This window comes from Geotrypetes seraphini, chromosome 2 (genome assembly GCF_902459505.1).
Source record: "Geotrypetes seraphini chromosome 2, aGeoSer1.1, whole genome shotgun sequence".
Taxonomy (NCBI): domain Eukaryota; kingdom Metazoa; phylum Chordata; class Amphibia; order Gymnophiona; family Dermophiidae; genus Geotrypetes; species Geotrypetes seraphini.
In genome coordinates, this window is record NC_047085.1 from 113,365,971 (window position 1) to 113,391,786 (window position 25,816).

The window sequence follows — 25,816 nt, forward strand, 5'->3', positions numbered from 1 at the left end:
TTCTCTCTCCATGCCCCCTTTCTTTCTTTCTGTCTCCCTGCCCTCCCCCAAGCCATTGCCGCCACCATTGTGGAACAGGCAACCGCCGTAAAGAGGACGCTGAAGCGCTAGGCCAACCAACTTTCCCCACCCGACGTCAATTCTAACGTCAGAGTGGAAGTTCCAGGCCAGCCAGGCAGCGATTGACTGGCCCGGAACTTCCACTCCGACGTCAGAATTGACGTTGGGTAGGGAAGGTTGGTCAGCCAGGCGCTTCAGCGTCCTCTTTACGAGGTCGGGAAGCAGGTAAAACGGAAAGCAATGCGAGTCTATCACGGAGCCCGGGATGGGCTCTGCGATCGACTCGCGTTGCCTTCGTGATCTACTGGTCGATTGCGATCAATCTTTTGGGCACCCTTGTATTAGATTGTCATCAATATGGCTTTAGAACCAGACATAGGGCTCCTTTTACAAAGGTGTGCTAAGCGTTTTAGCGCATGCTAAATATTAGTGCACGCTAACCACGCATTAAACGCTAATGTGTGCATGTTAGTCTATGGACGCGTTAGCAGTTAGCGCATGCGTATATTTAGCATGTGCTAAATGCATGCTTAAACATATAGTGCACCTTAGTAAACAGGGGGTTACCGGTAGTGATGAATCTTTGGCTCCCATAATGGATGAGTTGAGAAGAGGAATTGATAAAAATGAAATCTTTTGTGTCATGTCAATGGATGCGTCATCTGCTTTTGATATGGCTAATACTTAAGGTGACCATACGTCCCGTTTTGAACGGGACCGTCCTGTTTTTGGATCCCTTGTCCCCACACACAACTTCGGGACGCCGAAATATCCCGTTTTCAGGGACAGCGTCCCGAAGCTGGCCACGGGGACACGGGACAGGCGATTGCTTCCTGTCCTTCCTTGCTGCGCAAAAATAAACCAACAAACCCCACCCCCCTCGTTTTCTGGCCTCTTGCAGCGCTGGAGGGAGGGAGAGAAGGGCAGAGACAAGGGCTTCAATTCCTTTCAGTGCTGATTGGTCAGAACGGTTACTGGGGCTGGACATGCAGCTGGGAAGATGGGCGCCCGATTTTAACCTCTTCCCCCTGTCTGCCGCCGCTGCTGTTCTCCTTCTTACCTCCCTGCTGCGCCCAGAAGCCTTCTTTCCAATGTCAGTTCTGACATCAGAGAGGAAGTTCCGGGCCAGCCAGGCAGCAGTTGACGTCTAGAAGAAGGCATCTGGGTGGCGATTGCCAGCAGCAGCAGCAGGGAGGTAAGAAGGAGAGCAGCAGCAGCGGTGGCGGGGAGGGGGGGTTAAATTGGGTGCTGAAGGGAGGCTTTTTTTGTGCGGCAGGGAGGGAAGGAGGTAGGCAGGCAGGCTGGCTTCGGGGGTGGGGGTGGGACAAAGTCTGGAAGGCAGTGAGGGGTACATGGGAAGGAGGTAATGGGGGCACTAAGGAAGGAGGTACTGGGGGCCCTAGGGACATGGGAAGGAGGCACTGAGGGCACCAAGGACATGGGAAGGAGGCCCTGGGGGCACTAAGGACATGGGAAGGAGGCACTAGGGGCACTAAGGACATAGGAAGGAAGGAGGGAGGGAATAGAAAGGGACAATTGTTGGGCCTGAGTGCAGAAAGAAATGAAAGAAAGGATGCACAGTCAGAAGGAAACACAACCAGAGACTCATGAAATCACCAGACAGCAAAGGTAGGAAAAATGATTTTATTTTCAATTTAGTGATCAAAATATGTCAGTTTTGAGAATTTATATCTGCTGTCTATATTTTGCACTATATTTGTCTATTTTTTTATAGTTACTGAAGGGACATTGCATATTTTTAAGTCATCTGCCTTGATATCTTTGAACCCCCCCAAATATAAATGATAATTAACATTTTCTATGCGTATAGTGTGCTTTGTAGTTTTTTAAAATTTTATGGTTACCATTATGAATTAATAAGATATGTGTACATGAAAAAGGAATGGAATAAATTGGGGGAGGAACTAGGCAAGATTGGGGCGGGGCTAGGGTGGGATTGGGGGGCGGGACTGACAATTAATAGATGTCCCCTTTTGATGAAAAAAAAAATGGTCACCTTTCTGATACTAAGCTTTTATTAGGTACTTTGTCTAATATGAGGATAGAATGTTCAGTCATTGATTGGTTTGTTTCTTACTTTCAAGATAGATCTATGCAAGGGAAAAGCAATGGATGTATTTCTACAAAACTTACTATAGATAGGGGGTACTGCAAGGTTCTGTGCTGTCTGTGCTTTTGTTCAATCTTTAGCTGGCATTGTTGGGTAATGCATTTAAGTTAGGTGTTAGTTATCGTCTGTATACAGACAATGTACAATTTTTCTTTCTTCTGTCAGATTGGCAAAGTGAGTTAAAGGATAAACTGACATTATATTTGCTTGCAATTAATGATTGGATGATGTGTCATAGATTCATTTTGAATCTTGCAAAAATGGAGTTGATATTGGCAGGAAGAGTTGAAGATCCATTATGGCCAGAAGTTGTTGAGGTAGACAGCATGGTGTTTACAGTGTGAAAGAAAATGAAAGTTTTGGACGGTTAGATAGGTAATCTTTTATCTATGAAGGATCAGATTTTATCTGTCATTAAATCTCCATGCTTTCTTTGCCCCTGGCATAACCATGTTTTCTTCTGGCATAATTACCTTTTTTAATCCCTCTCTCCCATACCTGGTATACAAGATTCATCCCAACTGTTTTCATATGCAGGCTACAAATTTTTAAATAAATAAATAAATTAGAGTCTCCCAAAGCCTTCCATACAAATCTCCAGAACCCTCTCAAATATATGATCCATGACCATAAATCCTTTAAGGCCAGTGTACTCACAGATATCCCTCAGACTTTTATAGCTCCAAACCACATAATAACCCTGAATATTCCCAGTCCCAAATCTCCCAACCATACATACGTCTTTCATGCAAATTCCTCTGTCCTAGAGAATTCAACTGTACACACCACACCCCCATAAAAAAATCCCCCCTCTAATGTGGAGGTTGCTACTCCTAACTTTGCCTACACTCCAGACCTCCCCCTCCCCAGCTTGGTCTATACAAGAGCAGAATGGTAGTTCCCGCAAGTGTTTCTAACCCATACCTCTTCTCTGATTCATTCCCTTCCGTGTGGATCAAAGTTGATCTGAACTGTGTGAAAGGGAAAGAAGATACTACAGAGGAACAGGTGCATCTGTTTTCCTGCTAGTCAGGTTGGAGGTTGGAAAATAACACTGCTCATCTTTCTGCTGCCATGTGTACAGAAGGAACAACATTTTGTAGCCCATCAGCTAACTGTGCCTTGTGGATCCATTCTCATGATGCGGCTCTACCTCCCCCCTCCCCCCCCCCATCACCATGACACAATAAGTTGTCATTGTATTAAGCATCCCTTCTGCTGCTGGCTGGTATGAGACAGAGCGAGAGGGCAGGTTAGGCAGCTGGCATGGGAATGAAAGGATCGATGACAGGAGTGAATGTTGACATTTCACTGTGCGACACCAAAGTACAGGAAGAAAGAGACTCATGTTCTATGCTTCTGTACCCACTGAAGTCAGGGACAGGTAATTTACTGAAGCCAGTTTAGTTGAGGCCTCTAGTCTGAGATCAGGGACATCTTATAACTTTGCTTAAGAGGATAAGAACATCAGATGCGTCTTACTGGCTCATGCTAGAAGATTAAGGGCTTCTTACACAAAGCCACGGTAGAGGTTTCTACTGCGGGCCGGCAAGGTATATACTCCGACACTCACAGGAATTCTATGAGTGTCAGAGCATTTACCTCTCTGGCTCACGGTAGAAACCTCTACCGTGGCTTTGTAAAAGCCAGCGTAAGTGATTTATAAAATCCAATAAATAAATAAAAAAATTAATAATGGCCCATGAGACCCAAAATCCTGTTTCCAGTAGTGGCCAGTCCCCATCACTTGGAATTCCCTGACAGACCCTAATGGGAATATTATGTCATACCAATATTTGTATTCTGCCTATTCTTTAACAGTTCTAGAACAGATTCCACAAAATGAGAGCTGAATCAGATTTTCTAGAAAGTAGAAAATATTATAATAGCTAAACTACAATTAAACATTCATATATCAAGTTTATGAAATAATTAAGTTTTTAGCACTGTCAAGTTTTTAGCACTGAGTCGCTACTACTGGAGCTGACCTCGAAGGCCAAAACCTACCTAAGCAAGGACACACAGTATGTTCTCCTACAATTCAACATTTCAGCTGCTTTCAATGCCGTGGACCATTCACTTCTGCTATACAAACTCAGCGAGTTAGGCATAGGAGGCACGGTACTGAAGTGATTCACAGAATTCCTCTCCACCAGAACCTATGAGGTGAGAAAGGACAACGACAGATCAAAAACCTGGAAGGCTACCTGCATTGTCCCACAAGGCTCACCACTGTGCCCCTTATTGTTTAATATATAGTATACTTAATTTCACAGATCCTCGAACCCACGTGCTCTCCTATGCAGATGACATCTTTATACTAACCCCCTGTTAAGGATACCTTCGCTGATATCACAGCACACATAGGACGACTGATCAACAACATCAGTGCATTGGCTACAACAAACTTCCTGAAACTGAACAAACTAAAGACCAAAGTCTTATGGTTTGGAAACTACAACACAATATCTTATACAGGCCTGGTGCTGACGACTGGTGAATCGCTTAAACTGGAACGATCCTCAAAGGTTCTGGGTGTGATCCTCAATTCAGATCGCACTTGCACGGAACAAATAAACACATTGGTCAGGAAATTCTTCATCAGGCTCAGGCAATTGAGAGCAATCAGATCACTGCTGAGCCAATCCAACTTCAGAACAATTGTACAGGCAGTCCTTCTCCCATACCTAGATTACTGCAACTCCTTAAACATTGGTACTGCAGAATATGATTACAAAATACGGCAGCTAGATTGATTTTCCAAAAGGGCAAATACGAAAGCGTTTCTCCACTTCTAAAGGAACTACACTGGCTGATTTAACATCCTTAGGTGTAGGAATCAAAACAATAACCAATCCAAATGAAGGAATTAAACCAGATGACAAAGAATAATTCAACCATTGAGTGAGCAGATCTAAAAATAACATAAATGCTAACTTAATTGAATACAGAGGACAGGCATCCATAAAGCAGCAGACAGATTTCCATTCCTTACTGCTTATTTCCTGAAGTAAGAGGTAGCAATCCCTCTGTCTTCCCGGATAATATCTATTAATGGACCTAGCCTCTAGCAATTTGTCCAAAACATCTATTAATCCAATACTATTCACAAATTCCACAACTTAAGAGAGCATTGACTAACAAATGATTTTGCTATGAGTTTGCTTCCCTGTAGCGTGCTCCTGCTTATCACATGGAACGCGCTACCGGAGGATGTGATAAGCAGGAGCACGCTACAGGGCTTCAAAGAAGGTTTGGATAGGTACCTGGAAGACAAAGGGATTGAGGGGTACAGATAGGAGTAGAGGTAGGTTATAGGGTAGTTACAAAATTACTCAGGGACACTGATCAGGCAATCAGGCCTGATGGGCCGCCGCGGGTGCGGACCGCTGGGCAAGATGGACCTCTGGTCTGACTCAGCGGAGGCAACTTCTTATGTTCTTATGACACAAAAAAATGTTTATTTGAATTTAAAATTAATGAGCTGCTCTGAGGCATAAAAAACATGCAAAGAATCTCATTAATTTTGAATCTGGCAAAAAGCGGGCATATAACACAAGTTTATGTAGGCTGTTTCAGAACAAAAAACTGCATTTCTATTACAGACCATTATTTTTTTCAGACTGACTCAATATCAAAATTTCTTGAAGTTTTCATAGAAACATGAAAACATACGAGTTACAAAGACCATATGGCCTATCTAGTCTGCCCATCCATGCCATCTACTCTCCATTTCAGATCATAGTGGGATTTTTTTTCTTCTTTTTAAATCTTTATTGATTTTTAATTTAAAACAGTGTCATACAAATGATCAAACAGTAGGTATTACATACATTACACTAATATCTGTACAGGTAACATATATATCATATATCATTCAAGATTTTCAGTTATCCTATATATAATAATAATAATAATAACATAATATATAGCATAAATGAAGAATAAAGTTACCCAAATGTCCCCATCAATATTTATTCCCCTCCCTCCAACCCCCCAACCCCCATGGATGTGTAAAGGCAAATGAACAAAAGGAAAGATAAGATAAATATAAATTATTATAATTTTACAAATTTAGTCAATGGGCTCCAAACTTTATTAAATACACCACTGAATCCCCTACACTCTGCATTAATTCTTTCATATCTGTATTCGGTGCACACGTTCACCCACCAAAAAGTATAACTTATTCTGTCATTCCACTTATTCTGTCATTCCATGGGTTCTTGCAGTTACTCGTTATCAATTGAATGGCTATACCTGTCATGATCATAAATAGTCGACTCTTATATTTATCTAGAGTGGGTTTCACATGTAATGTCGTTCCACAAATAATAGCCTCATATGATAGTGGAACGTTCGAATGCAAAACTAAATTGATTAAATCGTAGTTGAGATCGTAGTGGGATTTGAACCTGGGCCTCGGTTTAATGTCCGGTGTACTAAGCATTAGGCTATTCCTCTGCTCATATCTATCTCATTTTTATATGTAGCAAACTTTCATTCAAGCAAGACAACTAACTTGCAATAAGTAAAATAATCAAATGTGTAGATGACAACATATTTCTTTTTAGTTCAAAAATTTTTATTTGTTATGGTTAATGTGAGCATTTATTGAAAATATTTGATTTTGTGCACATTACGCAGTATATGTATTTTTTATGTACTGTTTATGTAAAAACAATAAAAATATTGAACTTAAAATGAGACAGGACCTTGGACCTCCCCCCCTCCCACCCCCCCCGGTACCTTTTTTTAATCCCGGCAGCTGCCTCCTGTCCCTGTTGTCTTCCGGCAGCAGCAGGGCAGCGCACAAGGCAGGCGCAAGCTTTTCGCATGCCTGCCTGGTCCCGCGCCGCTCACTGAATGGCTGCCGTCAGTTCAAAGTGGGACGTATGGTCACGTTAGTTATGGTAAAACAAGTCATACATATGCAAGTTCTAGCAATGATATAGCAAATATACAGATTAAGCATATGCATGACAGTAGAGAAAATAAGGAAAGCAACAACTAGGTGACAACATCACCTCGTCCGGTCCTCGAGAGCTGGAGCCAGGTCAGGTTTTCAGGATATTCACAATGAATATTTACGAGATGAATGTTCACGCATTGCTCCTTGAGATGCAAATCTATCTCATGCATATTTATTGTGGATATCCTGAAAACCTGACCTGGCTCCGGCTCTCGAGGACCGGAATTGCCTACCCCTGACCTAGACAATAATCGTACAACAGTACCAGAAGGTACAATAAAGGGAGCAGGGCTGATGTACACAGAAACTGTATATATATATGTGAAAAATGTATCATTAAAGGCTCTTTTTATTAAGCTGTGATAGCATAATTGCCGCGCACGCTAGACGCCAACGCCAGCATTGAGCTGGCGTTAGTTCTAGCCGCGTAGCACGGGTTTAGCGCATGCGGCAATTCTGCGCGCGCTAAAAACGCTATCGCAGCTTAGTAAAAGGAGCCCTAAGTATAAAGAGGAGTTAAGTAGGCGTGCGACTGTAAGATTCAAGTGGATCCCAGGTTTTAGAGAAAGATGTGAGAGTGTTGATCTTTCAGCAGCGGCATGTTCATATTTTGGCAGTTATGCAAACCATGTCCCACCAAGTGATGTGTTCCACCGATGAGGCATCCTTCCAGTGTCGTAGTGTTACTTTTGTGGCTAGATACAATAAAATCTGTAATAGCTTCGAGTGATCTTCAGCCATTGGTTGTTGAAGTCCATAGTGCCCTATTATCATAATCTTCAAGGAAAGAGGTTCATTTATATTCAGCAGGGAAGAGATAGTTTCCCATACTCGTAGCCAGTTGTCTTGTAAATGGACACATTGGTAAAATGAGTGGCTCAATGTACCGACAGCCATGTGGCAAGACCAACACTTATTTGAGCTATCGCTTTTAAGTTTAGACAAATTTGTTAGGTAGATGACAACATATTTCAAGCAGATTGCTAGGAAAGTGCAAGAGTATCTTGCTTGATTGGGGAATTGAGCATCTAATTGGCAGATTAGGGATCTGTTTACTGAACTATTGTGAATGTTTGCACTTATTAAAGTAAATGTGAGTTAAATGCAGGGGCCAATCCCATCATTTGCTCTTAAAGGGAAATTCTGTAAGGGCTACCTACAATTAGGTACCAGCAGGCACCTAGATCGTGCCTACTGCTGCTTAACTTAATTGTTTTAATCGGCTGTAAGTGTCACAATAACTGATTGTGCCATTAAAAGCTGATTTAAAAAAACAATTTAAAAAAACCTGGACACCTCCCAGGAATGTCAGCTGACACCCGGGCACCTAACAGCGCTTAGTGATGCCACACGCCTAAGTAGGCATGTTTAGGGCAGAGTTGGCCTTAGGTGTCACTAAGCGCCGCTAGGCACGGTTCTAAAATGAACCTAGGTGCTGGAACTTCAGGCCTTTAAAAACCCTGGCCAACATTACCAGCGCCTAAGGAAAAAAACCACAGATAAATTCAAGGGATCTTTAAAGTGCTTTCTTTTTAAAGATGCCTTCGATTCCTAAATTCGGTCTCCCTCCCACAACACTGACTCATCAATCCTCTCTCGCCTTCATACAAGTCTTCCCCTCCCATTTCTGTTATCCTTATTTGCTTCCTTTCATTTTTAAATTGTAGTTCTCCCTTTTCCCATATGTTCCAGTAAGTGATTCGTGTTTGTGTCTTGTTATGTTTTTAATTGATTACACATTTCCCCACTTTTATTGAAAATCGCTTCAAATTTTATGTAAAGCGATCAAATAAATTTTTAATAAATTGAAACTAAGTTCATCATTAGGTAACAATAGTCGCGATTCTCTAAATGGTGCCTGAAAGTGCTTGACACGTAGCAGATATCATTTTGCTAGGCGCTGGCAGTTTTAGGCGCCACTTATAGAATCAGCCCTTTAGGGCTGGATTTAGCAAATGGTGCTTAAAATTCGGTGCCCCCCCCCCAAAAAAAAAATAAAATTCAGCACTGAGAGATATTCTATAATGAGCGTTCTGCGGTGAACGCCCTTTAGAGAATAACGTGTAGTGCCAGGATCCTCTCCCAACTTTGACACGAGGAGTTATATCAGCTGACACCAAGTGTAAATCCCGGTGTACAAGTTGGCACAGATCCACACAAACTAACACTGCACACGTTTTAGGGGAACACCCCCTTACCCACCCATGCCCCTTCCATGTCCACACCCCCTTTTCAGAACCATGTGAAAAAGGATGCACTATTCTATACATAGGCCCCTAAGTGTGTCTAATGTTCATCACCATATATAGAATTCCCTCATTACTGCTCAGACCTTGCATTACATGCATTTGCAGATAATGTGGGTACACCAGTGCTGTAAATACATGTAACTTAGGCCCCAGTGCAAAGAGAAATAGACAGCAAAAAGCTGTGGCTGCATCACAACTCCCTTGATTTGATTCTACACCCACAAACAAGCCCCTTAATTAAACCCACCCATCCAATCCTTCCAATCAAGCCTCACAGCCCAATAAGCACCCTATCGGACATCAACTTCCCCAACAGAAAACCTCACCCCAGAGCATCCCCCAAAGTGGAAAGCCCCCAGAGTAATCCTGTCCCACAAGTACCCTCCCAGAACCATATGCTGACCCTCTACCCCCTACCCCCCATGACTTACCCAGAGTACACCCTGGAAGTCTAATAAGCCAATGGGAGCAATATTCCTTCTCTTCTGCCGTCATATTGCTCTGATGACCTCCTAAAGGCAGTACCATTTATCTATTTCTAGGGGGACATCGGCATCATTCTGAACTCAGAACAGCACTGGGGCAGAAGCAGAGGTGGATTGCTCTTCTCCCAGCCAACTAGACTACCAGGGAACTCACAGGTAAGTCCTTGGAGTGGGGAAGAGGACCAAGGTTTGTTTTGGGGGGGTCACTTGTTAGGGGGTGGGGTTGCTCTGGGAGGTTTCTGCTGGGGGAGTTGATTTGGAGGGTTACTTTTTTTTTTGGGGGGGGAGCTGCTGCCAGTTTGAAGCCTTGATCAGGGAGGATCAGATTGGGAAACAGGCTGCACAAGTTCAATCACTTAACAATAAAGCAACAGCCTTGCTACCGGACAGGTGGTAGCAGGGCTGTACATAACATCACTTCATGAAGTAGCCTTAAGTGCAACCTAACAAATATACGGACCTAAAGTAACAGCAGCATCGCAAATGACATAAAACAAAATTTAAAAGAAGCAGAATTCAGTGTTCAATCTCATGTCACTTAAGTGCACTCAAACAGTAAAGTTTTAAGCATCTTAAGAAACAGGTACAGGTAGATCAGTATAACTGTTAATACAGTTAGATCATAGTTACAAATACAAAGTTACAAGTTATGTCCCAGTTCTTACATTAGACTAACACAAGGACTAGATTCATTTAATGATGCCCACATTTGGGCGCTCAAGAAAAAAATGCAAGCCAAGCACTATTTCATAAATGACGCTCTGAGTTGGGTGCTGGTGGAGGCCTGCAAACAGATTTGGGAAGGGGGCAGGGCAGCGCTGACCCCAAAATAAACCAAGACCCCCATTTTGGGGCTTTTATTTTGACCCCAAAATCTCAGTTTATTTTCCAGTGTATACGGCATTGGCGCTAATTGGCTCATTACTCAATTAAATTGCACATGCAAATTTGCGCACACATCTGTGAGCACTATAGCTTGAGTATGGGGGAGAGTGTGGCACAGTGGTTAAAACCACAACCTTAGCACCTTGAGGTTGTGGGTTCAAATCCACACTGACTCTGGACAAGTCACTTAATCCCCCCAGGTACATTGGATAGATTGTGAGCCCGCCAGGACAGGCAGGGAAAAATGCTTGAGTACCTGAATAAATTAATGTAAACCATTCTAAGCTTCCCCTGGGAGAACACTATATAAAATTAAATAAATAAATCCAGGGAAAATACTTTACTGTGTTTTGCATTACGCCATTTTCCAGTATTAACTGCATGTGAACGCTTAGCACAAATGGTCCCTGAATATAGAAAGTCTTATTTCACAAGATACACTAATGTACATTGTGGTATAAAAGCACTATTAATCTCTTTCACTAACAGCAAATTTTCACACACAAAACTTATTAGTACATTTCCACATTTTGGTCACAGACAAGACACCTATGGTAAGGTTTGGAACATAGAAAATGACAACTGAAAAAGACCGGCATGGTTTGTGCCTGCTTTCTTTGACCGTCTTGGAAACTCAATGATATATCTGAATAGGTTATTGAGATAAGTGTGTAGCGTTTATAATAAATAATAAATGCCCAGCTTTTGTTTTGCTCGGAAAGCTTTGAGTCGGCGCATCTACGATCCAGATGTATGACCACTAAATCAATCTGAGGGACTGGCATGAAGGGTTGAGCATGTATTTTTAATTTCCATATTCAGTATTGCTGCAGCCAGCAGCTTTTGAAGCTCAAATTGGAATTAACCAAAATACTCATAAAAGCAGCGGCCCATGTTTCAGATCTGTGTTGCACTGTTGTTCTTTAAATTTCCAAAAGCTTCCAATGAGAGTATTCAAATTTGGGAAGAATAATTGAAGTCTTTACTACTAATCATTTCTATAGGACTATTAGACATACAGAACATTGTACACAATATATGCACAATGGCATAGTACAAGGGCGGGGCAAACCGCTCTGGGCGCCGTCATGGTGGGGATGCTGGCACCTCTCTGCCCCCCCCCCTACACCAGGCTCACGCCCTCTCCCCCTCCCCCGCTACTTCTTTACATCTTTACCAGTGTGAGCAACGTCTCTGGCCTGGCTCCCTTCTGAAATCACTTCGGGCTCACGGAGCCTGGAAGTGACATCAGAGGGAAAGCCAACACTGGCGCGAGCAGCGGGCTGGTGAAACTGCTCATGCTGGCAAAGATTTAAAGAGATATGGAGGGGGGGGAGAGGGCATGAGCCTGGCATGGGGGAGGGGGGTCATAGAGGTGCCAGCATCCCCACCAAGAAGGCACCCAGAGTGGTTTGTCCCGCCCTTTAACATATATTGTTTACAGTGTTCTGTATGTCTAACAGTGCTATAGAAATGATTAGTAGTAAAATTTTCAATTATTCTTCCCAAATTTGAATATTATCATTGGTAGCTTTTAAAATTTAAAGAACAACAGTACAGGGGGTGAGGGAGGGCGTGAGTGTAGCATAGGGGGCAGGAAAGTTGATGGGCAATGGAGAGGAGAGTGCGGGGGGCCAGGTGCCCCCTACCTTTGCTACGCCACGGTATAGGCAAGTGCTTTCTCTGTCCCTAATGGACTCACAATCTAAGATAATTTTTGTACCTGAGATAATGGAGGGTTAAGTAACTTGCTGAGGGTCATAAGGAGCTGAAGGAAAACTCAAACTCAGCTGATTAAGCATTAGGCTACTCTTCTCCTCCATTCCTTTGTTGTACTGAATTGTATATCTTTACACCAGAGATGGATGGGTTTTGCACGGAACTGTAGCCATGCAAGCCTCAAGTCTGCAGAATTCTTGAGTTTGTATAAACAGGACTATGTGACTTACTGCATTTCACTAAAGCCTAGCATGTGCTACTGGACGTTAAAGCGAGTTAAGTGCCACGTAACCCATAGGTATAAAATAGGACGTGCAGCGTTGAGTGCGCACTAATATCCGTTAGCACGTGCTAAGCTTATGTAGAAAGGCCGCCTTTGTGATATGCTGTGGGGAAAAAGTACAGAAGATATTTAGGCAGGCTTAAAGGCTGTTTAACTCTGAAAAGTGACATTTTTCTTCGGCGTGTAACATTCAATGTATTTACAGACCAAATGCTGTCATTATTTCAGCGAAAACCTCATTTGGGATAGATTTCCTTTCTGAAGGTTTGCATCGTCCTAAGAAGAATGTTGCCCTAATTTCCCTGATTCCAGTAGGACAGTTTCCACCGGACTGTTTCAGAGAAATTTAGGGTGAAATGTTGGACAGTTTTTGTGCTTTTTTCCCCATTTCCTGAATGTTACTGTAAGTGCTTGCGGCTCCTCTGCTAATGACACTGGAGTGTCCCGAAGAGAGTTCGTGAACAATGCTGAAATTAAATTTAATAACCCTTGAGATAGCATCGTTTTTCAAAGAAATAATGTAACAGTTGGTTAAAGAAGGCACTGTTAAGAGATGGAGCGAGCAGATAGACAACAGAACTTTAAAATATTTGGGTGGAGATTGTGCGGACAAGCATTTAACCATCATAATATAAGCTTGGAGAATTTCTGTCTCCTGGAATTGCTAAACATGATATTATGGATCTTTCCTTCCTGAAACTTTTACTTCTCAGCTCTGGACCTCATCCTCTTGTTTTCAGATCAAAGCCGTCTCATTGCCCTCCTGAACTCAGCAAAGCTAAATCTTCACAGTTTTGCGGGTTTAGTTTTTCCATTTCCCAATACTTTTGCCTAGGGGCAAAGAAACACTGTTTTTTTAAAAAAAAAAAAAGTTATGGGTACCCAAGCTCCTCCCATGTTTCCAAGTTTATTATTTCTTTGATATACCATCTATCAAAATATATCTAGATCAATGGTCTCAAACTCAAACCCTTTGCAGGGCCACATTTTGGGTTTCTAGGTACTTGGAAGGCCTCAGAAAAAAATAGTTAATGTCTTATTAAAGAAATCACAATTTTGCATGACATAAAACTCTTTATAGTTTATAAATCTTTCCTTTTGGCTAAGTCTTAATAATAATATTGTAATTTATGGCTAAAGAGACAAAAGATCAAGAAACTGTTTTATTTTACTTTTGTGATTATGACAAACATACCGAGGGCCTCAAAATAGTACCTGGCGGGCCGCATATGGCCCCTGGGCCACGTGTTTGAGACCACTGATCTAGATGGTTTTCAACAGTGGTTCTTAACCCTGTCCTGGAGGACCCCCAGCCAGTCGGGTTTTCAGGATATTCCTAATGAATATACATGAGAGAGATTTGCATACAAAAGAGGAGACAGAGATGCAAATATGTATCATGCATATTCGTTATGTATGTTATGCATATTCATTAGGGATATTGTGAACACCCAACTGGCTGAGGGACCCCCCAGGACAGGGTTGAGAACCACTGGTTTACAATCAATAAAAACCAACAAGACGAGGCACTAGAGATGTCGAATCCAATTGAATAGTCAGAAATCCTTTATTTGCAGTTTGTATCAAAGCAAAGTTCCAAAAGACAAAGGGCTCCTTTTACAAAGCCGCGCTAGGGCCTTAACGCGCGGAGCAGCGCACGCTAAATTGCCGCTACCGCCTCCTTTTGAGCAGGATTTTCAGCTAGCGCACGCTAATCCAGTGCGTGCGCTAAAACGCTTAGCACACCTTTGTAAAAGGAGCCCAAAGTCCCAATTTTTGGAACTTTGCTTGTTTTAAACTTTGATACAAAGTGCAAATAAAGGATTTCTGACCATTCAAGTTGGATTCGACATCTCCAGTGCCTCTTCTTGTTGGTTTTGCTTTGCTTCGAGGCTTGGTACCTTCTTTCTCCTTCTCTTTACAATCAATGAAAACATTTTACAATAAAAACAGTATCCACATATGACAATTAAGCAACAAGGGAAAATGGGGGAGAGGGTCATAGATACTATACAGGACTAACGTGACAGGAGGGGAGGAATAGGAGGTGTTAAAAAAATATATCCAGTTAAAAAAATAAAATGTCGAAAAGGGAGAGGGTAAAACAAAAGGAGATATTTTGCTTCAAAAGAAGCGTTTGGTGTAAATAGCCTGAATCGGATTTTATTCAGAGGGGAGAAAAAAGGCTCAGAGATTAGATGTAGTAAGCATCCTTGAATAGAAAAGTCTTGATTTTTTTCCCTAAATAATGTTAGGGAAGACTCATGTTTTATGTGCAGAACCTCCCTTTCCCTTGCGTATTATCCCACACCCCACCCCCTTCAATGGCACCCAGCTTTTCTATCCCTTTCTCTCAAATACCCCTCCCTCCACATAGTGTTCATCAATTATCTTCTTCTTTGCCTCTCAAACCCCATCCACCCCCACAGTGCCCATCATGTCTCTCCTTCACTACCTCTCAAACCTCTCCCCCATGGTGTCCAACATTTCACCCCTTCCAGATCTTGCTCATCTTTCCCACCCCATATCTAGAATTTTTCTCCTTCCTTCTCAGCCACCTTACCACAGTATCCAGCATTTCTCTCCTTCCCCTCCTGCTTTTCAGCATCTCTCTTCTCTCCCCCCTATTGTGCCAGCATTTCTCTTTTTCTTCCACTCTCCCTCCTTTATACCATTTCTTTCCTCTCCCACAATCTCCAGCATTTCTCTCTTTCCTCCCCTTCCCTCCCCTACCACTTCTTCAGCATTTCTATCCTCCTCCCCCTCCAACATGGTTATCTATCACAGTGTTCTTTAACCTTTTGACACCTATGGACTGGCGGAAATAAAATAATTATTTTGTGGACCGGCAGTTGAAGAACACTGGGCTAAGTCATACCCATCTCTACCCAAAACCTCGCCTCCATAATAGTACTAATTGTAACACCATTTTTTCCATCCATTTTTCATATATACACACATACAATACAATCGTATTAACAACACATAATTGTTAACCACAAAATTAAAATACACAAAGGTTTTCAACATTCATTCCTACCAGAAAACAAATAACCCCATGCAAATGTAGGACCAAAAACTAAAAGTACTAATATTCACAAACAAACCCTAAGATGCAAGACTTTGCAAGCAGTACAACCCCCAGAGAAAAACAAACAAATGCATTTTTTCCTGAACAGACAGGACAGACAATTAAGGTAGATGTAAAATCACTAAATAAAAAAAATAAAAGCATTTCCCCTACATAGTAACATAGTAGATGACGGCAGATAAAGACCCGGATGGTCCATCCAGTCTGCCCAACCTGATTCAATTTAAATTTTTTTTTTTTTTTAAATTTTTTCTTCTTAGCTATTTCTGGGCAAGAATCCAAAGCTTTACCCGGTACTGTGCTTGGGTTCCAACTGCCGAAATCTCTGTTAAGACTTACTCCAGCCCATCTACACCCTCCCAGCCATTGAAGCCCTCCCCTGCCCATCCTCCACCAAACGGCCATACACAGACACAAACCGTACAAGTCTGCCCAGTAACTGGCCTAGTTCAATCTTTAATATTATTTTCTGATTCTAAATCTTCTGTGTTCATCCCACGCTTCTTTGAACTCAGTCACAGTTTTACTCTCCACCACCTCTCTCGGGAGCGCATTCCAGGCATCCACCACCCTCTCCGTAAAGTAGAATTTCCTAACATTGCCCCTGAATCTACCACCCCTCAACCTCAAATTATGTCCTCTGGTTTTACCATTTTCCTTTCTCTGGAAAATATTTTGTTCTACGTTAATACCCTTTAAGTATTTGAACGTCTGAATCATATCTCCCCTGTCTCTCCTTTCCTCTAGGGTATACATATTCAGGGCTTCCAGTCTCTCCTCATACGTCTTCTGGCGCAAGCCTCCTATCATTTTCGTCGCCCTCCTCTGGACCGCCTCAAGTCTTCTTACGTCTTTCGCCAGATACGGTCTCCAAAACTGAACACAATACTCCAAGTGGGGCCTCACCAATGACCTGTACAGGGGCATCAACACCTTCTTCCTTCTACTGACTACGCCTCTCTTTATACAGCCCAGAATCCTTCTGGCAGCAGCCACTGCCTTGTCACACTGTTTTTTCGCCTTTAGATCTTCGGATACTATCACCCCAAGGTCCCTCTCCCCATCCGTGCATATCAGCTTCTCTCCTCCCAGCATATACGGTTCCTTCCTATTATTAATCCCCAAATGCATTACTCTGCATTTCTTTGCATTGAATTTTAGTTGCCAGGCATTAGACCATTCCTCTAACTTTTGCAGATCCTTTTTCATATTCTCCACTCCCTCTTCGGTGTTTACTCTGTTACAAATCTTGGTATCATCTGCAAAAAGGCACACTTTTCCTTCTAACCCTTCAGCAATGTCACTCACATACATATTGAACAGGATTGGCCCCAGCACCGAACCCTGAGGGACTCCACTAGTCACCTTTCCTTCCTTCGAGCGACTTCCATTAACCACCACCCTCTGGCGTCTGTCCGACAGCCAGTTTCTGACCCAGTTCGCCACTTTGGGTCCTAACTTCAGCCCTTCAAGTTTGTTCAACAGCCTCCTATGAGGAACTGTATCAAAGGCTTTGCTGAAATCCAAGTAAATTACATCTAACATATGTCCTCGATCCAGCTCTCTGGTCACCCAATCAAAAAATTCAATCAGGTTCGTTTGGCACGATTTACCTTTTGTAAAGCCATGTTGCCTCGGATCCTGTAACCCATTAGATTCAAGGAAATACACTATCCTTTCTTTCAGCAATACTTCCATTATTTTTCCAACAACTGAAGTGAGGCTCACCGGCCTGTAGTTTCCTGCTTCATCCCTGTGACCACTTTTATGAATAGGGACCACATCCGCTCTCCTCCAATCCCCAGGAATCACTCCCGTCTCCAGAGATTTGTTGAACAAGTCTTTAATAGGACTCGCCAGAACCTCTCTGAGCTCCCTTAGTATCCTGGGATGGATCCCGTCTGGTCCCATCGCTTTGTCCACCTTCAGTTTTTCAAGTTGCTCATAAACACCCTCCTCCGTGAACGGCGCAGAATCTACTCCATTTTCTCGTGTAACTTTGCCAGACAATCTCGGTCCTTCTCCAGGATTTTCTTCTGTGAACACAGAACAGAAGTATTTGTTTAGCACATTTGCTTTCTCCTCATCACTCTCCACATATTTGTTCCCAGCATCTTTTAGCCTAGCAATTCCATTTTTTATCTTCCTCCTTTCACTAATATATCAGAAAAAATTTTTATCTCCCTTTTTTACATTTTTAGCCATTTGTTCTTCCGCCTGTGCCTTCGCCAAACGTATCTCTCTCTTGGTTTCTTTCAGTTTCACCCTGTAGTCCTTTCTGCTCTCCTCTTCTTGGGTTTTTTTATATTTCATGAACGCCAACTCTTTCGCCTTTATTTTCTCAGCCACTAGGTTGGAGAACCATATCGGCTTCCTTTTTCTCTTGTTTTTATTGATTTTCTTCACATAAAGGTCCGTAGCCATTTTTATCGCTCCTTTCAGCTTAGACCACTGTCTTTCCACTTCTCTTATGTCCTCCCATCCTAACAGCTCTTTCTTCAGGTACTTTCCCATTGCATTAAAGTCCGTACGTTTGAAATCTAGGACTTTAAGTATCGTGCGGCCACTCTCCACTTTAGCCGTTATATCAAACCAAACCGTTTGATGATCGCTACTACCCAGGTGAGCACCCACTCGAACATTAGAGATACTCTCTCCATTTGTGAGGACCAGATCCAATATCGCTTTTTCCCTTGTGGGTTCCGTCACCATTTGTCTGAGCAGAGCCTCTTGAAAGGCGACCACAATCTCCCTACTTCTTTCCGATTCCGCAGACGGAACATTCCAGTCCGCATCCGGCAGGTTGAAATCTCCCAACAGCAGAACCTCCTCTTTCCTTCCAAACTTTTGGATATCCACAATCAGATCCTTATCAATTTGCTGCGATTGAGTCAGAGGTCTGTAGACTACACCCACGTAGAAAGAAGTTCCATCTTCTCTTTTCAGAGCAATCCATATCGCTTCTTCCTCTCCCCAGGTCCCTTGCATTTCGGTCGCTTGGATATTGATCTTTACATAGAGAGCTACTCCTCTACCTTTATGACCATCTCTGTCCTTCCTAAAAAGATTATATCCCGGTATGTTTGCATCCCATCCATGTGATTCACTGAACCATGTCTCTGTGATAGCAACAATATCTAGATCTGCCTCTAATATCAGGGCTTGCAGATCATGAACTTTGTTGCTTAGACTGCGAGCATTTGTGGTCATCGCTTTCCAGCTATTTTTCAGCGATAATCTCCTTTTTCGTATGGATTTTTGTGTCGTTTCACTTTCCGTTGCAATACTAAGAAATGAGTTGCTGATATTGCTTATGTTGCAGCCTTTACTACTATCACATCTTTTCTTTTGCCGGGGGTGGTCTCTATAATTGTCCTTCGTACATACACCACCCCCACCTTCTAGTTTAAATGCCTAGAAAAATATTGTCTAAATTTCTCTGCAAGGTTTCTTTTTCCTGCTGTAGTAATATGTAGCCCATCAGTGCAATATAGCTTCTTGTCCTTCCATGTATTTCCCCATCCTCCTATGTACCTGAAGCCTTTTTGATGACACCAGGCTCTGAGCCATCTATTAAAGTCCTCTGTGTTTTTCACTCTTTGCTCTCCTTTTCCATATGCAGGCAGTATTTCAGAAAAAGCTAAAGTCTTTACAAAAGGTTTCACGCCCTCACCAAGCTCCCGAAAAGCTTTCTGTGCTGCAAGTGTGGAGTTGTTGGCCAGGTCATTTGTTCCCAGATGGATAACAACATCAGTGTTAAAATCCTTAGTTTCTTCCTTAATTATAGTCAGTATTTGCCTGGAACTCCTGGTAGCTGAGGATCCTGGAAGACATTTCACTATTTTGGTCTCCTCGCCCTGTGTTCCAAGGTTAATGCCTCTGATGATGGAATCCCCCAACAGTAATAGTTTTCTGTTTTTGGCTTTTTTATTTGTACTTAGGGTGCTCTTGTTCTCTTGAGTTACCTTCATTGATTCCAGTCCCACCTCCCTTCTGTTTTCCTGAGTATCGCAGTGCACTAGTGGAGCGAAGGAATTCTGTAGAGGTAATATTAGTGAAGGTGGATGTTTCTGTGTTACATGTCGCAGTCTTCCTGAGCCTACTGTGACCCATTTATTCCTGGGCTGTTTTATAGTTCAAAAAGTTTTATTGATTTTATAAAAGATGAAATACAAAGCCAACAATATGCGTGCTCTAACAAGGAGCACATTATAACAATGTCATTAACAAATGTGAAGTGCATCCACAATGGAATAATGGTCAGTTTTATTCTTTGAGGTAGAGGTGGTAAGTTGGTATGATTTTGTGGAGTGATGGAAGCTGCTTTAATTGTATTCAATTCCTGTTTAAGTTTGCAGAGCTCCTCCTTAATACTGGCAAGTTGAAGACAGATGGGGCAAGCCTTAAGCCTCCAAATAGTATGTCTTGGAATTAAAGCACCACAGTGATTGCATAGAATAAAGGTCATCTTGATTGGTTGTGAAGTGACTTGATTGGTTGTGAAGTGACCAGAAATATAGGCTCTATACCACCTAAAACACAGTATTTTAAACAAAAATGCAGGTTCTATCAGTGCTACCCTAAAACACAGGATTTATAACAGGAATTTCCCTACTTTAGTCACCCTGAGCCACAGGTACCAGAAATATAGGCTCTATACCACCTAAAACACAGTAGTTTAAACAAAAATGCAGGTTCTATCAGTGCTACCCTAAAACACAGGATTTATAACAGGATTTTCCCTACTTTAGTCACCCTGAGCCATAGGCACCAGAAATATAGGCTCTATACCACCTAAAACACAGTATTTTAAACAAAAATGCAGGTTCTATCAGTGCTACCCTAAAACACAGGATTTATAACAGGAATTTCCCTACTTTAGTCACCCTGAGCCACAGGTACCAGAAATATAGGCTCTATACCACCTAAAACACAGTATTTTAAACAAAAATGCAGGTTCTATCAGTGCTACCCTAAAACACAGGATTTATAACAGGATTTTCCCTACTTTAGTCACCCTGAGCCATAGGCACCAGAAATATAGGCTCTATACCACCTAAAACACAGTATTTTAAACAAAAATGCAGGAAGAGGAAATAAGATTTAACAGAGGAAAGAGAAGGATTAATTTTTTGTGCATTTTTATATTTTTTTTTTAGTAAGAAACAGGGAGGAGAAGAGAAATTAAGCAGATATAATGCTGAAAACCAGTGAAAAGAGCAGAATATGAAATGCTGAGTAACTTAGCTTTTAGAAGTTCACAGGGCAGCCTTGTTTCAGCAATGTCCCATGTTACTCCCCTACCATTGTTGTCTCTCTCCCTCCATGTGCCTTGCCTTCTGGCCTGCCCCCCGGTGTTAGCTTCAGGCCGGTCAACAGTGCAATCGACGCAGGGTCTTCGAGCCGGCTCCCTGAGTGCTGCATTGCACAAAGCTGTGGGAAGTGGCTCCTTGCATGCATCCCGTGCCTCATCTGGAAGCTTTCCCTCTGACATTGTGACATCAGAGAAAAGGCTTCCGGGTCAGGCGCAGGCCATGGGTAGGAGCCTTTTCCCACGGCTTTGTGCACTGCAGCACTCAGGGAGCCAGTCCGAAGACGCTGCATTGATTGTACCGAGGACCGGCAGCTACAGAACAATCTCTTGGGCCTGATGGAGGTGCCGGCCCTATGGACCTGCAGAAAATTTTTGCGGACCGGCACCGGTCCACGGACCAGCGGTTGAAGAACACTGATCTAGCATATCTTGCCTTCCTTCCCTTCCCCCACCTATTCAGACTTTCTTTCCTCCCTCCCCTCCATATCCAGAATTTTTCTTTTTCTTCCCCTCCCCGTGGAAACCTATGCATTTAATTATGCACCCCACCCATGGTTCTAATCATACTCTACCCATGTGAATGTCCACTCACAAAATATGCACCATCAAATTTAGGCATGTACGTGCAGAACACCGCTTAGTCAGAAACTGCTCATTTATGAGTACGTGTGTTTCACATTATACTTGTATATGTAAATGACCGGACTACCAGCATGCATGCATATCCATGCCACCTAAAACTAAGCATCTCGTGACAGGCTTTCATCCTCAGTTTTCAGAGCCCATGTCACATAAGAAGTGGTAATATTGGTTGCTATGTCTACCTGATTAGAAGAGATATACAGGGCTTTAACGCAGGGTTCAGGTCAGACCTATGCCAAATATTATTGACTTCATGTTACTCCTTGTTTGGATTTTAAAACTGACCTACTTGTTTGAGAGAAAGCCCAACTGTCAACGTCCTAGGAATGATTTCTTTTAGTTTCCAAGACTTCCTTCCTGAGGGTATTTACTTTATGTCTAGTTTCATTTCAAAACCAAGAAAAAGTTCCTCTAATAAAAAAAAATATTTCTCATATGGTCACCCACTAGCATTATGTTCGTCTCACCCTTACTTATCTAAAGACAGCCTCTAGTTCTCTTGTCTTCTGCTGGTATGTAGTTTTCTGATGACAGCAGTTTAATGGCACTATACAATGTAACTATATCCTATCCTTCTTCCTTGTTTGGAAGTTGATCTTTATGACTTTCTGTGTTTACTAATCATTAAACTGAGGGGCAGCTGGTCCTGTTTTGCACATGTCTCCAAAAACACATATTCAACAGCATTTTCTGGAAACTTCTACAGAATGTTTCTTTTCAAAGTGGCACAAATCATATGACCCATCCATGTTACTCCCATAAGCTGTTGCCATCAGTGTGCGCAGGAAAGTTCCCAGCATACAAGGGCCAAATTACAGATGACTTATGGCGGCTGCCACTTGTGTGACAGATTCCTCCAGACTATTAGTAGGCTGGTTTTCCATTGCTAAGGCCGGGTACTCATTTGCTGACCAAAAATAAATGAATGGCTGAGTTGTCATCAGTGTACACATTGCAGTAAAATAAATTCTGTATCATTGTATTCTGGTTGTATTCTATGGTTGATTGTATTTGTAGGCTGGATTTCATTGTTGAAAATAAAAATTGATTATGCAAAAAAAAAAAAAATTCATAACTTTAATTACTCTTTAATACAAATATAAATGATGTTATTGTGGAAAAAGATATAATTCTGACCTTTCTAATAGTATAAAAATGCATAGATTTCAATATATGATGCATTTTGATTTAAGATCCCACATTTGTGCTGCTGTTACATGTATAAAAGTTCTTTAAGGGATGATGGTGGGTCTAAACTCTAGTGAGTAACACAACATGGAGAGCAAACTTAATGTTAACCTATTTTTAGGACCTCATACACTCAGGACATTACTCAAATTTCTTTCATGCCCTTACTGAGGTGGTGTATTTATCATTGGTCCTTTTTTTCAAATATTTTCAAATTTAGCTATTATCACCACTCATGTGTGCATTCAAAAGAAGAAAAAGGAGGAAGCCCTTAACTTCAGCCCGATGGTTATTCTACCGTTTCACGCTATGGTTTCCTCAGAGGCTGTGCTACTTCCTCTATAGATGTACTCTACTGTGCAACACTGCAGCCAAATCTTGAATTTACATATTATTTCTGAGACCGTCCAAACTCCTGCAGTGTTGTGCAATGGAGTACATCTATAGAGGAATTAGCACAGCCCCTGAGGAAACCAAGGCATGAAACGGTTGAGTAACCGTCGGGCTGAAGTTAAGGGCTTCCTCCTTTTTCTTCTTTTGAATGCACACACGAGTGGTTATAATAGCCAAATTTGAAAATAATTGAAAAAAGGACCAGTGATGGATACACCACCCCAGTAAGGGCATGAAAGAAATTTGGGTAATGTCCTGGGTGTAAGAGGTCCTAAAAAATAGGTTAACATTAAGTTTGCTCTCCATGTTGTGTATCATCAAGATTGGTGTTTGAGTAATTTGTGATTTTCAAGCTTTATATTTGGGTCTAAAATCTATAAATGTATTGAATGAACAGAGAGAGCACATTTCGCCCTCCAAATTTGCGGGGGTTAGAGGCAGAGCTGGCTCGTGAATATGGAAAATTTACGAATAACTTTAGAGCCAACTTTGATCCACCCACACTTCCTTCCCGCCACCTGGGCCTGTCCACACCTTACCTGTTGGTCTAGTGGTGAAGCGGGGCAAGAGCGATCTTCCTTTGCTCCTGCCCCATGCAGATCCATGAACAAAAATGGCTGCCTTGAGTTCCTGCTGTAGTCTCGTGAGACCACAGGAACTCACAGCAGTCATTTTTATTCATGGTTCTGCATGGATCAGGAGCATAGGAAGATCGCTCCTGCCCTGCTTCACCGCTAGACCAACAGATAAGATGTAAAGAGGTCCGGGAAGTGGAAGAGAGGCGGGGATGGGTCAGTGTTTAGAAACTCGTGAATAACCAAAGTCACAAGTCCTAAACCCGTGAATTTGGAGGGAAAAGTGTATTTGATTTTGTATGTTAAATGTATGCTATCTACAAGGGGGTGCTAAGAAGTTCTCAGCCCAACCAACTGACTTCTAAATTCTGAGCATTATTTTGCCACTGTAGCTGAAAAGAGTGTTATCTTATTTCATTAAGTGCCAATTTGCAGAAATGAAATTCTGTGTTTTGATGTTTCAGATCATTGATTGAATCATATCCATGTCATTCTCTTCTTGGTTGGGCTGAGATCTTTTCAGCACCCCCTTCATATGAGGTTAAATTTGTTGCCCCATCAGTATAATAGCAACACTGCCACCATCTGGTAAAGAAGTTTAATACTTTTTCTATGGGGAATATAAATGTTTATAGCATTTTTTTAACGTGACAGTGATAGAGTGCTTCTGTATTAGGAACATGGCCGAAGGATACATTGTATATATTTTCAGATACAGTATAGATCCTAACCTCTTTTATTTATTTTTTTACACACTAAGCAGTTTGAGAAGGATCGTTTCCATTATTTCTATCTCGCCATCATCTATGTATGGTCTTCTTCTGACATTTGTTTTGTATTGTCTAAGTGAAAGGTAGGCTAGTTGCCCTATTTCTGTCTACTTTCATTACTGTCTTCTTTTACTGTGCACTCCATCCTTTTCACTCTGGGTGCCTTGTGGGACATTAAATGCTCTGTAATTATTTCAATAAGATCAGAGTTATAGATTTTTTGTTCCACTTAGCTGTTTGCTAATAAACCTGTCTCCAAGCTGAAGGCTAACAAATTTCTTACTTAATGGTACACTTTTTCTGCGCGCCATGGAAAAATACATCAGAAAACAATCTTTATATTGAGTATCTGTGTGAACATATGTTTACATATATATTTCTTGATGTGGTTATCTATGTACAGTTATGAAGACAGGACAAATAACAGAAATGGAAATCAATACGTGGAGAGTAATTTTATAGAAGTGTACTTGTTCTTTATAATCAGTTTTATACATGGAAAAGACCTTCTTTAAAATTTGTGGCTATTACCTGGTATATATGTATGATAACATATAGAAACACACAGTACCGGGTAGAGCTTTGGATTCTTACCCAGAAATAGCTAAGAAGAAAAAATTTAAATTGAATCAGGTTTTGGCAGACTGGATGGACCATTCGGGTCTTTATCTGCCGTCATCTACTATGTTACTATGATGGCAGACCAAGGCCAAATGGCCCATCCAGTTTGCCATCCACAGCTTCCAGTACTTAAGAAATGATGGCAAATAAAGACCTATCCAATTTATTTACTTATTTATTTCGTTTTCTAGCCCATTCTCCCCAAAGAGCTCAGAACGGGTTAAAGGGTCTGCCCATCTGTACCATCCACTATTCTTTCTTATGCTTTTCAGGTCCGAGTCTATAAAGAAGGAATGTGGTGCCTAGTGCCTGTCAATCTTAAGTTAGGCACAGTTTATAGAAGTGCACCTAGTGGCGACCAACGTGAACGTAGGCATCGGTAGACATCTGAACCCTATTTGTGCAAGGCTCTTCTTGGGCTAAATACTGGCACCCCTA

At 41.9% G+C, this 25,816-nt stretch overlaps 1 protein-coding gene across 6 annotated transcripts in view; it reads left to right on the forward strand.

Moving 5' to 3' along the window:
* Positions 1–25,816, forward strand: part of TOX (thymocyte selection associated high mobility group box) — a 650,413-nt gene that overhangs the window by 175,900 nt on the left and 448,697 nt on the right. For 3 of the 6 annotated variants that reach the window (XM_033933701.1, XM_033933696.1, XM_033933697.1), the window contains exon 2: positions 9,955–10,053. The exons of the other annotated variants lie outside the window; for them this stretch is intronic. Coding sequence is in view for 2 of the 3 variants with exons in the window: in XM_033933696.1 (XP_033789587.1) it covers positions 9,955–10,053 (99 nt within the window). In the remaining variant the exon portion in view is untranslated. The remainder of the gene's footprint in view (positions 1–9,954; positions 10,054–25,816) is intronic. 6 annotated transcript variants of the gene reach the window in all.